At 37.0% G+C, this 14341-nt stretch overlaps 1 protein-coding gene across 2 annotated transcripts in view; it reads left to right on the forward strand.

The window, feature by feature from the left end:
• LOC129244669 (uncharacterized) overlaps positions 1-14341 on the forward strand; it is a 178622-nt gene that overhangs the window by 46049 nt on the left and 118232 nt on the right. For both annotated transcript variants that reach the window (XM_054882437.1, XM_054882438.1), the window contains exon 2: positions 8941-10066. In XM_054882437.1, the coding sequence (XP_054738412.1) occupies positions 10032-10066 (35 nt within the window). In that variant the 5' untranslated portion in view covers positions 8941-10031. The remainder of the gene's footprint in view (positions 1-8940; positions 10067-14341) is intronic.

Genomic DNA, 14341 nt, shown 5'->3' on the forward strand with positions numbered 1-14341 from the left:
CTTCATTTTTCGCAGCTATGTAGTCCATGCACGCTCGCTTATACCATAGAATGCATACTTGTAATATGTTTGTATGTAAATATAAATAAGAGTAAATGATACATAGTTGAGTTTAAGGCCGTTTATTTTTGTTACCAACCGTAGGTTGCAAAAAAGTTGCAATTGTTGGCAACTCAATAAAGAAAAGAAAGTACGGCGACGTTGAGGAGTAAGTAGTCACTTCAAAATAGAGGCATTAAACAATAGGGCTCGTAATGTTAGTTACCTATACTCTTACAAAAATGTGTATATGTGTGTGTATGCGCGTTTAATTGTATGGTCGTAGTGCTCTTCTCTACTTCGCACTGCACTTTTGCGAAAAATGCTTGATTGCTTTCTATTGTTTTTTATTCAAATATTGAGAAAGAACACACTTTGCCTTCTTCACTGAAATTTGTGCTTTTGAAACTATAGCGGTTTTGTTTCCTTTTGCACAATGACGGAAATGAATATACGTACATACAAGCATACACACGTAATTGTTTGCTTGTACGTGTATTTGTGTAGTTTAACTAAAGTCCCGACTTGTAGTTACAATAGTCACAGTACATTTGGCAGTCAGCAGCAAATTCAAATTACTCATTGTTTGGCTATTCCAATAGTGTTTTCACATATTGCATATATTCTTTGAAAGCGACACAACTCAAAACAACATTTTTTGCCAGAAATGTAAAAAACAAATCAACACAGTGTCGTGTAGGATAGCATACCTATTTCGGCAGAACAGTAAAAATGTGAAGGCTAAATTTTCAAAATTTTTGAGTTGTGACACTTTTGAGAAGTACGTGCCATATGGACATACAATATAAATGTACACTCATACATGCATAGTATATAAAAGCTGGCTGCAATACTGTATGCAATAAAATGTTTCTCTCATTTATGTGCATATGTATGTATGTAAAAATGCAGAATTTTACATTTATTAGCTCTACCAGAATAATGGCATTTGGAGCAATACAATTGTGCCCGTTTTTTACATTTTTCTGCACAAATGTTATTTAAACTTCAGCATTTCATACATTATTTTGTCACATACAATGCACATATACATAAATATATACATAGGTACATACATGTTACATGGAAGGATATATGTATGTGGCTAAGTGCACATTTATAGAAATATCTTTCTTTCTTACTACTGTAAAATGTGTAGAAGGGTCTAAGTATGAGCACAGCCGAATTTTATATGGTATACTTGTAGTATAGCTTAATACGCGAAATCGACCGAGAAAAATGAAAAGGGATTTTGTACTACTGCATTGAATTGAGTTACTTAATATTTAGAATTTGCTTAAAAGGGGGTTTCCCCAAAATAAATCTTGAAATGTGGGGTGTTTTGCTTAATTCCACTGGACTCGTTTCGTTCTTATTGAACTACACCCATTGATTTGCTGCTGTGTTAGTTTCTCATCGAAATTAGATGCCTGAAGCACTTCAACAAGCTTTGATCATGCGATGATGATGTATGCAGGTGTTTAATTAGGATATTAAGGGGTTAGGGGTGGTCAGAATTTTCAAAAAATTGAATTTTCGTTTTTGCATTTTCTTAAAGTATAATATCTTAAAAATATTGTGTGAAAATTTGAAGTGAATCCGACAAATACTCTTCGAGTTATTCAACAATTAACAAATGGCGCTCGGGCGCTTCGGTTCGATAGATAAAATTTAAATGCGTTTTTCTCAAAACTAAATTTTTTTGAACTGGTGATCACTGTAACTTAAAAACCGCTTGGTAGATTTCAAGAAAATGTATACTGCTTTTGAAAAAAAAAACCGTGCCTGATCGAAGGATTTTTTTTTTTAAATTTCGATTTTTTTAAGTAATTAATTCTCGGTGCTTTCTCGAAAGTGAGGTCGAAATATGATGTATTAAAGTTATGTTTTTATTTTTGTAAAATAAAGCAATTGACTAGCACAAAAAATTGCGGAAAATCATCATTTTTTCGGGCCTCTGACTACCTCTAACCCCTTAGAAATCAAATGGTATTCAAAGAAACTTATGGCTTTCCCTCAAGATCGTCTTCCATTCGTCTCCTACAACACCCATTACCGATTGGCTGAAAAATCCGAACAAAGTCGAACAAAGAAAACACGTTTTTTTGCTCAAAATTAGCTTTACTAATCAACGTAATTTCCATCAAGAACAACGTTATCATTCCACCGCCATTCTAACACTGGATACCACTTTTGTAGAAAGATTCATGCTTTGTTCGAAATAGGCCTCAGTTTTAGCGATACCCTTTTGATTCGATCGAAATTTGTCTTGATGAAACGTTGTGTTGAGTGTTGTCTTGATGAAACAAAACAGTGAGCAAACGTAGCACCCACTTTGAATAGAGTTTTCTCATAGTCAAATGCTCATGCAATATAAAGCCATCACGTTCTTTTGATATATTTATGATGCCAGCTAACTCACGCAACTTCACTTGTCGATCATTCAAAACGATTTTGTGGATTTTTTTATGCTTTCTGGTATTACCGCCTCATTTGGACGTCCACTACGTTGTCCATCATCGGTTATTGTAGTTTCTGATGGAGCGGAGTGTCCATAACACTTTTCAAGCCATTGCTTCGCTTTCCTTCAAGAAGATGGGGGCTGTAAATTAAATTTCTAGAAATATCGCCATACTAGCGCCACCTATCGAAATTTTTATGAATCTGTATCTAATCATGTAACTAACATAAATGCTTAATATAAACTAAAGTGACAAATAAATACGAATTTTCACAATATATCAACACCAGCGTTCCGAGCTGGATAAAATTTAAATATGTACATGTAAATATGTATGTATCTACATTGAAAACCGCAACTTTTATAAATTTTTATCTTTCGACCAAAAAAATAGGTGAACCAAAGCGCCTCGTTTAACTGCGTCGTCCATTCATCTGCGATTCTCATCTGGTTTATGGGATTTATTGCATACATATACATATAGAGCATTTCAGAGAGTAATTTCCAAAGAGTTCTTTAGAGTTTTGCATTCTGCGAAAACCGGTCTGGAGCAACAGACGATAAAATACTTATAATCTTGTAAATTTTGCTAATTTTGCTCTTATCGACTTGAGATTTTAACACGTCATTCTTGAGAAACATTTACACATTTTACCACAAATTAAAATAACTCAACGCTCCCCCTCACCAACTGGATTATGAGGTAATTTAAAACTTTTTACTGTGGAGTCGCCATCTCTAATGGTAGTGATTCGTTTTTCCTACCACAATCTTGAACGCATTCTAACAACTGATCCATCCCTTCGGCGTAATAGTTTTTCTTTACCAAAAACATTTTGAACAATATTTTCCCTGAAAGGTGTCACAGTGTTTTGACTTTTATGAAGCTGATTCAAGTTCATTTTGACACTTTTTTTTATATTCCAAATACAGAAATTTACCCTCAAATATTACAAAAGTGTAAAAAATGTATGTACATACATACATACATACAAACGTATATTATGTTTATTTTCGAGCAACTGTTCAGCCTTTTTTATGCGCCTCTTCATTTGTTTTATTGCACTCCATTCTAACTATATTCATCAGCCTGTATGTAGTTGAACAAATAGTGATAATAGCGAGTGCAGAAAGCGCAACAACTGCAACTGCAACTGCGAATGGTGAAAGAGTTTTGTGCGCTGCTCATTCACTCACCAACCAGAGAGCAAACAAACCAACAAACTGGCACTGCAAGGCAGTTAACAGACACCGTTTGCCGGCTCATATATCTGCACACTACACACATACATACAAAAGTCGGAGTGTTATTGTAACATAGCTACATGTGTATTTGTACATATGTATGCACATATGAACTCGTGCATTTATTTGTGTAGCTACAGTACATCTGTAAATAGTCGCTTATTGTGTTTTCCCTTGACGCTGGATAATTGCATGCGCGGTGGGGCATATCGAATGTTGTTGCATGTTTCCGTTAAATGAATGGCAGAAACAACAGCCCAAAGTAGCATTTAAAACCAAATGCGGAACAACGTCGACTAGAGAACGGAGAATGAAGAATGAAGAAGGGGGAAGGGAGAATATGGTAACAGACGACAGAGGATAGACGATAGCGTTGGCAATATGGATAGCGAAACTAGCATCGGCAAAAAGCAGGAGCTGGAGGCGAAGCTGAAGCCGAAACAAAATGCCAACAAACAATAGTCAAACAAACAAATAAATAGACAGACAAACATACAGGCATGCATACATATAAACATATACACACATGTAACTGTCGGAAAAGTGCACCCAGCAACCTCTTCTCTTTGGCCAACCCGCTTTGATTGCTAGAGCCTCTGCAACATTTCTGCTTGATTCTGCTTTTATGTTGCTGCTCACGGCTCAGAATTGGCGGTACTGTGTGACGCAACGTAGGAAATTATGCTTTTGCGCCAAGTGCATTGCAAACATACATACATACATACATGCACACATACACATACATATGCACTTGTTCACGAAAATACAAAAAAATTAGGTACCTACATCCCCGCACACACATTCGCCAATTCTGGCAATAGCTTTAGTGGCGACACAAATGCTTTATTTCAACTCATTTACTCACACCAGCAGCAATCATCCGACCATGGAACGGAACGTAAGCGGTGTTTTGTGCTCGTGTTGTTACGTTTGTTATCTCCATTCTGTGGCTACATAAATTACTATTCTTCTGCAGCAACTCTTCCGCGGCGTATTTATGAAATTATAGCTACCGAGATTGAAATGCTGAGGTGTCCATTAAAATCTGGTTTACTCAGCTGGGAGCGCTGGGCAGTCGCGGCGAATCTAAGTGTCTAAAGCGAGTGGGTGGTGGTGGTTGTGATGGTTTGTTACTTTTCGGTCAGATCTATGAAACAAGAATAGCAAAAACAAGGGAGAAAAAATGCTTGTCAGGAAATGTTGCACTTTGCGTTTGAGATATGCTTAGAATTAATGGCCGTTGCTCTTGTTTCTTCTTTTTTGCTTTGGTCTTTTCAATTATGGCATTTTTGTTTCACCAAAGTAGTCATTAGTCGTAGGAAGTTTTGCGCCATCTAAATTTGTTGGTCACGCGAAAGGCAAGAGAAAAAAACAAAATTTAAAGTCCTCAAGCAGTGTTCAAAAATATTCGTTGTGAAAGCTTGAACTGGGCGACTGACCTGATGCTTTTTTGTATATTTTGTATGAATTAAGTGCTGAATTATTTTATTTAAGCCAGTAAGCTTTTTCTTACAAATTAGTTTTATTATTGTATGTTGAAGTTAATAAATAAATAAAAATAAATAAACTTGAAAAGTACTGAAAACTCCCAAAACCTAGAAAAACTCGGAAAGATCGAAAAAATTTAATGATATATTATATGTATGCTTATACACTCATGGACAATTAAATAGGTGTGCCACATTTAAAAAAGTTGTCGCCATATTACAGGGTGTCCGAGGGCCGAATTAGATTCTAAATTTAAAGTTTCTCTCTAACCGCGGAGCGTATTAGCGTTAGCTTCGTTAGCCCCCTTTTTGGGTATTTGGCTCAGCTCCTCTTCCTACTTGTGGTGTGCGTCCTGAAATTGTTCCACAAGTAGAGGGATCTACAAATAGGGAGCAACCCATTCGGCTATGGCAGGCGCCGTTCTTGCTTCATTAGCATGACCCCTGCGCTTCGTTATTGGTGCATGTTATTTAGACACGATGTCGCAGTGGACGGGCAAACAACGTGCATTCACAATCGAAGCGTATTTCAGGTCTTGAATGATTCGTATGCAACTGCTCACAGTAGATTTTGTTCACTTTACAATATTCGACATTTACATGATGCCACAAATAAAGATTTGATTCGTTCACGGATGCGAAAGTTCCGGGCAACAAGTTCGGTGACAAACATACCACGGTCGTGTGCAAGCTGGACATCGAGAGCAAATGAAAATATTGAACTCGTCGTTACAAGTTTGCACCACAGTCCGCGTCTGTCCGTGCGTAGGAGAGCGGCTGCCCTGGAACCTGCAAAAACTATTGTGCAGGAAATATTGAGTAAAGATCTCAGACTTCTTCAAAATTTAAATCGTGCTTTACCAAGCAGTGGAATGAGCGAACCGTATTTTTTTTTTTTAAATCGTCAACAGCAATGAATTTCTGAGACCATGGCGATTCTGCGTGATTTCTTCCCTAACAAACACAGTAGTAACAGTCAAGCTGCACTGAAAGCCTCTGCTAACCCTCGCTGCTCTTCGAAGTTAGTCGGTGAATGTAAGACAAAACTGAACAGAGTTGCAAAACACAACAAAGGGTACGATTTAGCTGATAAATTGGCTAATGAAGGCTCTGCAAGTATGCCACGAGACCCTGAACCCTTTCTAGGTGTCAATTCTGCATAGATTCAACTATGGATTGACGACTTCATAAGGTCTACCCATAGAGGACGTTGGTCTGGGTTGAACTCGTACAGAATAGCCAAGTGCTTTGTGAAAGAACCAAACAGGAAAATAGCGACCTTTCTCCTAAAACTCAGCAGAAAGGACCTGAGAGTATTGGTGGGTGTAATCACAGGGCACAACGTCTGTGGTCAGCATATGGCTACCATGAGAGTCGTAGACAGGCCGATATGCCTATCCTGTCTTGAAGCAGACTTAGGATATTGGGTTGCGATATACTGAGTATGGATAAAGTTCACACTCATCCTTTTCCGGATCTCTTAAAATTCATCAATGAATCCAAGAGATTTATGGAAGAGTGACCTCAAACTAATTTAACCGTCTTACCACCCACTTTTTATCTTTCATATCTCTATTCTTTCTACTGAAAATTTTCCGGGTGTAGTACAATGGTCTACTGACTGAGTGCTTGGACTTGTCCAACCCCCCACAAATCTAATCTAATCTCTAACAAACAAAATATGCCGTTTCGGTAACATTCCTGGCCACTCAGGCCGCCCGATCGGTCGCCCCTATGTACTGTTTTCTCTGGTGGTACCTCATAGAATTGAAGTAGGTAACGCTAATTGAGAAAGAAAATATGTATGTATGTGAAAAAAACGGGGGCACATAATAATGTAATTTGCACAGTTTTCAGAGATTCTGAAATAGTTTATTTTTTATTTTTTATTTATTTTTATTTTCATTTTACTGTTACAGCACGCGACAAACGATAGCGCACATCAAAATTCTCACCAGTCTTGAATATTTTTCTCATCGTTTTGTTTTTTTGAGTGCTCATTATGTTTTATAAAAGTTTACTCAAATCCATATCCAGCCAAGTTCCAAATTTTATACAAAAATTTAAAAAATTCCACAAAATTTTCCATCACATTTCCACAGATTTTAATTAGAATTTCTAGAAAAAAGTATGCAGATGTGTAGCTTATGGAATTTTACCATAACAAAGTGCAAGTTTTTAGTTGCTATAGTTAAATAAATAAATTTATTTTTTATAATTTTTTCCCTGATTGTGTTGCGCACTTTCTCTATGTTAAAACAAATATCGTGAGCAAAAAGTTTGTGGAATTTCTTTAACTTTTATATAAAGTTTGAAATTTTAATTTTTATGGGTTTTGTTAGTCAATGAGTTAACTTTTATAAAAAAAATAATTTAAATCAAAAACAAAAAACGAAAATAGTAAAAATTGGTCAAAATGCTGAGATGCAATGACTTTCTGTGGTCGCAGTAATAGCAGCGAAGTTTCGACTATTTTTTCATTTTGTACTTAAATTTTGTATTGTATTATTTTATAAAAATACAATTCAGAGTAGAATAATAGCCATATAACTCAAAGCTTCAAAATTTATACAAAATTTAAAACAATCCACGAATTTTCATCAAAATATAAATTTTTTTAGACAGAATCCTAAGAAAAAATTCTGGGTACGCAGTTTTGACTCCATTCAATCTTGACCACCGCCGTCCCACCTCCCACCTCCTTATTCTGCTCTTCCTAGTCTTCATACCTCCTTTACAAGGGTATCACAAAGGCCATATTTTTTCTTTTCGTCCGAGTATGCCATCTCTTTGGGCAACCATTTCAACTTAACATAAAGTAAATCAAATTTCGCGTTGAGTTTTAAATTTTTTGTTTTTGTTGTTACAATATTATGCATAACTCTTTCATATAACGAATGTTCGAAATTTTTATGTATGAAGAAAATGCACAAGTCCGCCAGCAAAGAAAAATATCGAAAATTAACGAGATTTTTGAGATCCTTCAAACTTGAGCTACCGAAATTGAATCGGTTATAAAATTGCATACTCAAAATATTTCTAATGTATTTACAATTTTTATGAACATTTATCGAACTCCGACTCTCCGAAACAATTACCCAAAATAATGAATGAAATTTTATGACGCTGTCGCCCTAACTGCAAACGCACACTACCACAAGTAATACAATATTCCAGAAAAAAATCATTTGTGGAATGTAATGCAGCATTCAGATATACTACGTCAGGGACAAAGACAAGCAGGAGTTTAAACTAAAAATAATTGAAATGCTGAAAGTTCTGAATTATGCGAAGTCATTGTTGGTATGAAGCAAAGAAAAGTTGTGAAGAAAAAAGGAATGAAAAAATTCATCATAATTAATTTGAATGCACGAGAAATTCGCACATAATCATTTCGGTGTTTATGTTGGCATAAACACTTCATTTACATTTCTCGTAGTTATATAAAATCTCCCTGGATGAAAGTGCATGTGTGTGTGTGTCTATGTGCATGCTTTGTGAGAAATATCGAATTTCCCACAATAAATCACAAAGCACATTTGCGCAACCAACCAGAAGGCAGCGGAGAAGTACTTGCGAGGCCAATGCATTGCAGCCTTACCATATTTCTGCTTTCCTCCTTTCTTTTCTCTTTTTGCAGCATCAGTTTCGGTTACTGAAAAGAAAAATAATGTGTGAATTCTTTGGTTTCTCTTATGCTATTTACAGAGTCTATCCCCAAACGAGTGTTGGGCCACTGCACTCGCCGCCAACAGCAAGCAGCAAGCAGCGAGCAGCAACAGCAACAACAGCAGGAGACATGTTGTCCGCTGAAACTCCACAAAGGCGCAAGTGTTTTTTCGGGCTTCAAAGCATAGCGAGCAAGAAATTCGAGCAGCCAGCCGCAAAGTGAAGGGAACGGAGCGCGTGCACAAATAAAGTCGCAGTCAAAATAAAAATTCTCGTAGCAAAAAGAAAGAAGAAATAATCATAAGCAAATAAATCGAATGGATCGCCTGCAGTTGGAGTTAGTGTAAACAAAACGCAAACTTCAACTTCACAGCTGGTTATTGCTGAATTTGATATTGTGATATTGGGAGCAGCAGCGCATTTCGTGCGTGCGTGAGTGCGCGTGTACTCGGAAATTTGCTTACTCCCTTGCAGGCAGTCACCGGCGGCGTGTGGGCTGTGTGGCCGCCATCGTGAGCTACACACAGACGAACCACATAAGAATTTTGACTGCGCCGGCAAAGACGGCGTTAATGATGCAAAAGCATATAAAATTCAACCATAGTAATTTGTACTTGAAAATCGCGCGAGTGAAATCCGTGAAATTGAATTCGTGCCTATCAGGCAAAAGATGCTGAGCAGAGAACGCGCGAAGATCGAAATCGTCTACTAGTTCTCTGTTGCAAACGTATACATACATGTGCGTGTGTATTGTGTATGAAAGTAGGTGCTTGGTAAAATCTAACTTATTACACTGGCAGTTTTTGAAGCGCATTGAAATTGTTTCGTGATTCGCTTTGTGATTATGTGCAGCGGGAAGAGCAGCAGCACCAATAACAACAACAACAACAAAAGCAATACTACTAGTAATTACATAGAACAGCTGCCCTGCGTGCTGTTGCCCATTAGCCGTGGCGGGGTTTTAGAAGAAAACTAATTTTTTCACTAATCGATCTCGCGCTCGTAGTCACAAAAAACGAAATTAGCTAAATTGAGAGAATTGAATTGGTAGCAGCGCATAATTGGCTAAAACGGCCGACCGACCGGAAAATCATCAAGAAGTCATCGAGTTAATAACAGCGAAAGCAGCAATGTTGGCCGGCATAAGGAAGCGTTTGGCGCGCAAGTAAGTACTAAAGCTATATTCACGTGCACATGCACTCATACATACATGCATATATATATATGTACATATGTGCAACTAATCAGACTTTATTTTTGGAGTTCATAATCGCTTCTGGTACTGTGATAAATCAGGAAAATTAGCAAAAATTAACCCTTGAGTTACGTATTAGGGATGCTAATTTTTAAGATCCCGAAATTTTTGGGAGTAGTCGCAATGATAAATCAGGTAAATTAGCAAAAATTAGCCCTTATGTGAATATGTTCGTATCAGAGATGTAAATTTTTATGATCCCGAAATTTTCGGGACTAGCCCTAGGATTTAGATATTGATTATTTTGTAAAGTAAATAAATTTTAAATGCACTTTTTAATTTAAAGTGAAAATTATTTCATTAATACCAAAATAAAAGACCTAAACAAATATCATAAAGTAACTTAAGGAAAACTTGACGCCGACGATGAAATATGGCGATGGCGGCAACATGGCCTGTAGGTCGACTGCTGATACCGAGAGGCTAACGTTTATAATAAATAGACAAATTTAATTACCTACAGGCTCCAAAAGATAACTTGTTGCAGAGTGGCGAGAATCGTGTCATAAAGTGGAATTTCCGATTCCCATCAGGATAACGATCCAAAGCACAAAAAACAATATTCGTTCACCCTGGCTAATATACTATACCATTGTCCACATTCGACGACGTTGTCGACACAATCACCCGTGAAGTCTATTCTGGAATGTAATACACGAAAATACTGAAATTTTGAAATTGAAATTTGAAAAGGTCGAGCCAAGGAGCACCAGGAGATTTGGTGGCTTCTAAAACACTCAGGCTAAAAAGCCCATTTTATTTAGAGCTCTGGAAAGGGGGGAGATTGTCAAGGAGGGAAGGAGAAAAGTATCAGAGAAAGAGATAGGAAAGAATAGAGACAGAGATAGAGATAGTTAGTCCTGTGACAATTTTCCAGATTCTTTGACAAATCTGTAAATATCCTCCAGTTTTAGAGAACGAATATTACTCATTCTCACAACATCGGCACCCAAGAGTCGTAGCCGTGCTCTAGCAAAGGCAGGACACTCACAAAAAAAGTGTTCAGTGCTATCCGCCTCCTGCAAGCACGGCAGGCACATTGGGTCCTCAAAGATTCCAATGGTGCTCATATGCTGACCCCATAGATTGTGTCCTGTAATAATACCGACCATCAACCGAACGTCTTTCCTTCCAAGTTTTAGTACAAAGTTTGACAGTTTTCTGTGTGGACTTGTCACAAAACACTTTGCAGTTCTGCAGCGTTTTAGACCGGACCATCGCTCTTTATGTGGATTGCATACATAATCGCTGATCCAATTCATCATTCCTGCGGAATTGATTCCCATTATTGGCTCTGGCCTTTGTGGGGGAACCGCTGATCCACGGTTGGCCAATTCCTCGGCAATTTCGTTTCCTTGAACATCGGAGTGTCCTGGAACCCATATAAGTAGAAGTCTGTTTTGTCTTGCGACGGAATTAAGCTTCTTACATTCTTGAACAATCCTTGAGGTTGGTTTCGCGTTCTCCAGGGCCAAGACTCCAATCTGTTTCCCGCTCCATCTCTTCTCGATTATCCATTCGGCTTTTTTTCAGGATGGCAAAAACTTCCGTTTGGAAAACAGTTGCCATTTCCCCCATAGCTGGGACAGATATCTCTTTAATATCTGCTTAGTTTTATAGTTAAGAAGCTTTCGAATTGCTTGAAATAAGCGGTGAGCCTCTGTATGTCGAAAAAAGATCGACAGGAAAGAAAAAAAATGGAAAAGTAATCACTTTTGTAGCTGAAGGAAGTTCATACATTTTTTAATACCGTACAATTTAAATGAAGGAAGTAGAAATGATGCATATTTTTTATATTAAAATAAAATGTAAGTCAGTGTGACTTCTTACAACATTTTTTCTGCATTAAAAAGACAAAACTAAAGCGTTCAAACACATACATATTTCCTAAAAAGTCAAAGTTAATGTATTTTTTTTGTTATAAAAAAAATGTTACTTTATCCATTCCATATGCTTCAAATCCCGAAAATGCTGGGATTGCTGACAAATAATACCAAAATTTTTAGGACTTCAAAATTATTGAAATCCCGCCATGCCGGGACTCACATCCTTAATACTATAAATAAATAACCACAGTGCAGGTTAGGCTGTAAAATTTCCGTATATATGTAGATATGTGTGTACAATTGAAGAGTCTAGACCACCGAACGTATGCGAATTCCCATAAAGAAATGCGCTCGTAAAATTATAATAAATTAGTTTTCATTTCCGCTCCTCGTAGTCTGTAAAAAGCAATTTAATTATGTAAAATATTTCCATTCTCGATGGGAAGATTTTTTGTTAGCTTTTCCCCCAAGTGATTTAATAATTGAATACTATACATATTTATGTGTAAGTATACTCGTTAGAGGTGGACGCCTAGCGGAATTCGTTTGTACGTGGCTACCATTCGGTAGGCATGGATTCAAACTCATTACAGGCATACAACTCTAATTGATACAAACGATTTTTCTCTAATAGCGATCTCCCCTCGGCAGGCAATGGCAAATCTCTGCCATGAAAAGACTTCTCACTCTGGTATGCATTTTTAATGTTTATGAAATTTCAATATAATAAATTACGAATTCGAAGTTGCTGAAAACTCCCCTAGATTTTTGCTAATTTTTTCCTTAACAGTTTTGCGCATTTTTTCCATATGCAGTCTGTTACATAAGAGCGTGGTCGTTGTTACACGTAGATAAAAAATCAGAGCGTCCTGTTTCTTTTTCAATGCCATAGAGGGCACCTCAGTCCTTCATGCTTGTTGTAGGTAAAAAGACAGCTGTCTGTCAAATTTAGTCTTCAATTGGGTGGTTTTTCGAAATGAGTGCTGTTTACGCCTCTCGCTTTGAGGCAATTTTTCTATGTTTGCATGAAAAGGGACCCAAATTAACGCAAACTGCTGCTGCGAAATATATGAGAAAGTCGAAGCAGTTCATTAGCAAGTGGATAAATCGCTATAAAAAGGTCGGTAACGTTGATGATTTTCCTGATCGCGGAAGTGCAAGCAAAGTCTTAAAAAAAGACGAAAAAAAGATTCTCGCATTGTTCTCGAAAGATCCAACTTTGACCTTACGTGGAGCTGCTGTGAAATTGAAAGCGAAAGGTGTTGACATATCTTACGGAATGATTCGCTGGCACTTGCTTGCCAATAAACTGAAATATCGCAGTACTTTGGAAAATCCAATGTTGAGTGCAAAAACACGTTGAAAACGAGTGGAGCGCAAAACGGAGTTGTCACTTTAGATTGGCCATCTCAGTACCCGGATGCATAGAAAATGTGTGGGCTCTGATGAAAATGCAGCTTCGCAGACGCAGGCCATGTAATTTAGATCAACTTTCTCGACAAATTCGGAAAATTTCGAGGTCTTTTCCGGTAGAATATGCAGGAAAAGTAGTGGAAAGTATGCCTCGACGGTGCCATCCCATAATTGACAATGCAGGAGATTGTTGAAAAGAGTTTTTCAATAACCTCAACTTTACATTTTATTATATTAAAATTTAATAAAGTATAAAACTGCTTACCAAAAATCGTTCTAAAAATTTTAATTAAAATCCGCGAAATTGGGATGAAAGGTTCTGAATTCAAAATTTAAACCATTCATCAGGGGCCAATATTTCACAAATTCTTCTTCTGCACCTATCTTTTTACAGTCGTCTATTTTCGTTTCAGACTCAAAAATAATTATCATTCACTTCTGTCAACCGTTGGACACAAAATTTCCACGACGATACAATTCGCAATACAAAAATGTGCGCAAAGTGTAATTTTTAGAATTATAAAAACCAAATAATCAAAATGCTTGTGAAGAAAAAATTTGCTCTTTGCTCCAATTCTTCAATGTGCTTCAAACAAATTGTTAGCACGTCTCTTTGACATTAGTCTTCGACTATGCGTCAAAACAAAGTTTCTACTAAAAGAGGTTGGCATCTGCATAGCCCTCAGCTTAGAGAAATTAGAATTATTTGATGGCATATCAAAAATACTACGTCTATATAGAAAACTGGTTGTGCCATATCTTGGCTAATATATCATATATATAAGGTTGGCAAAAAAGTCTTGCGGTATTTTTATTGAACTTTCAATTGTTCATAAAATTGGTTATAATAATGCGATTTAAGTCAAATATACCCGTTTTGTTCGATGACGAGTTCCCAACGAGATGCCAACTTCATAATGTCCCTCTTATAGAAGCTCGCTTCCCT

This window comes from Anastrepha obliqua, chromosome 4, assembly GCF_027943255.1.
Source record: "Anastrepha obliqua isolate idAnaObli1 chromosome 4, idAnaObli1_1.0, whole genome shotgun sequence".
In the NCBI taxonomy this organism is placed as follows: Eukaryota; Metazoa; Arthropoda; class Insecta; order Diptera; family Tephritidae; genus Anastrepha; species Anastrepha obliqua.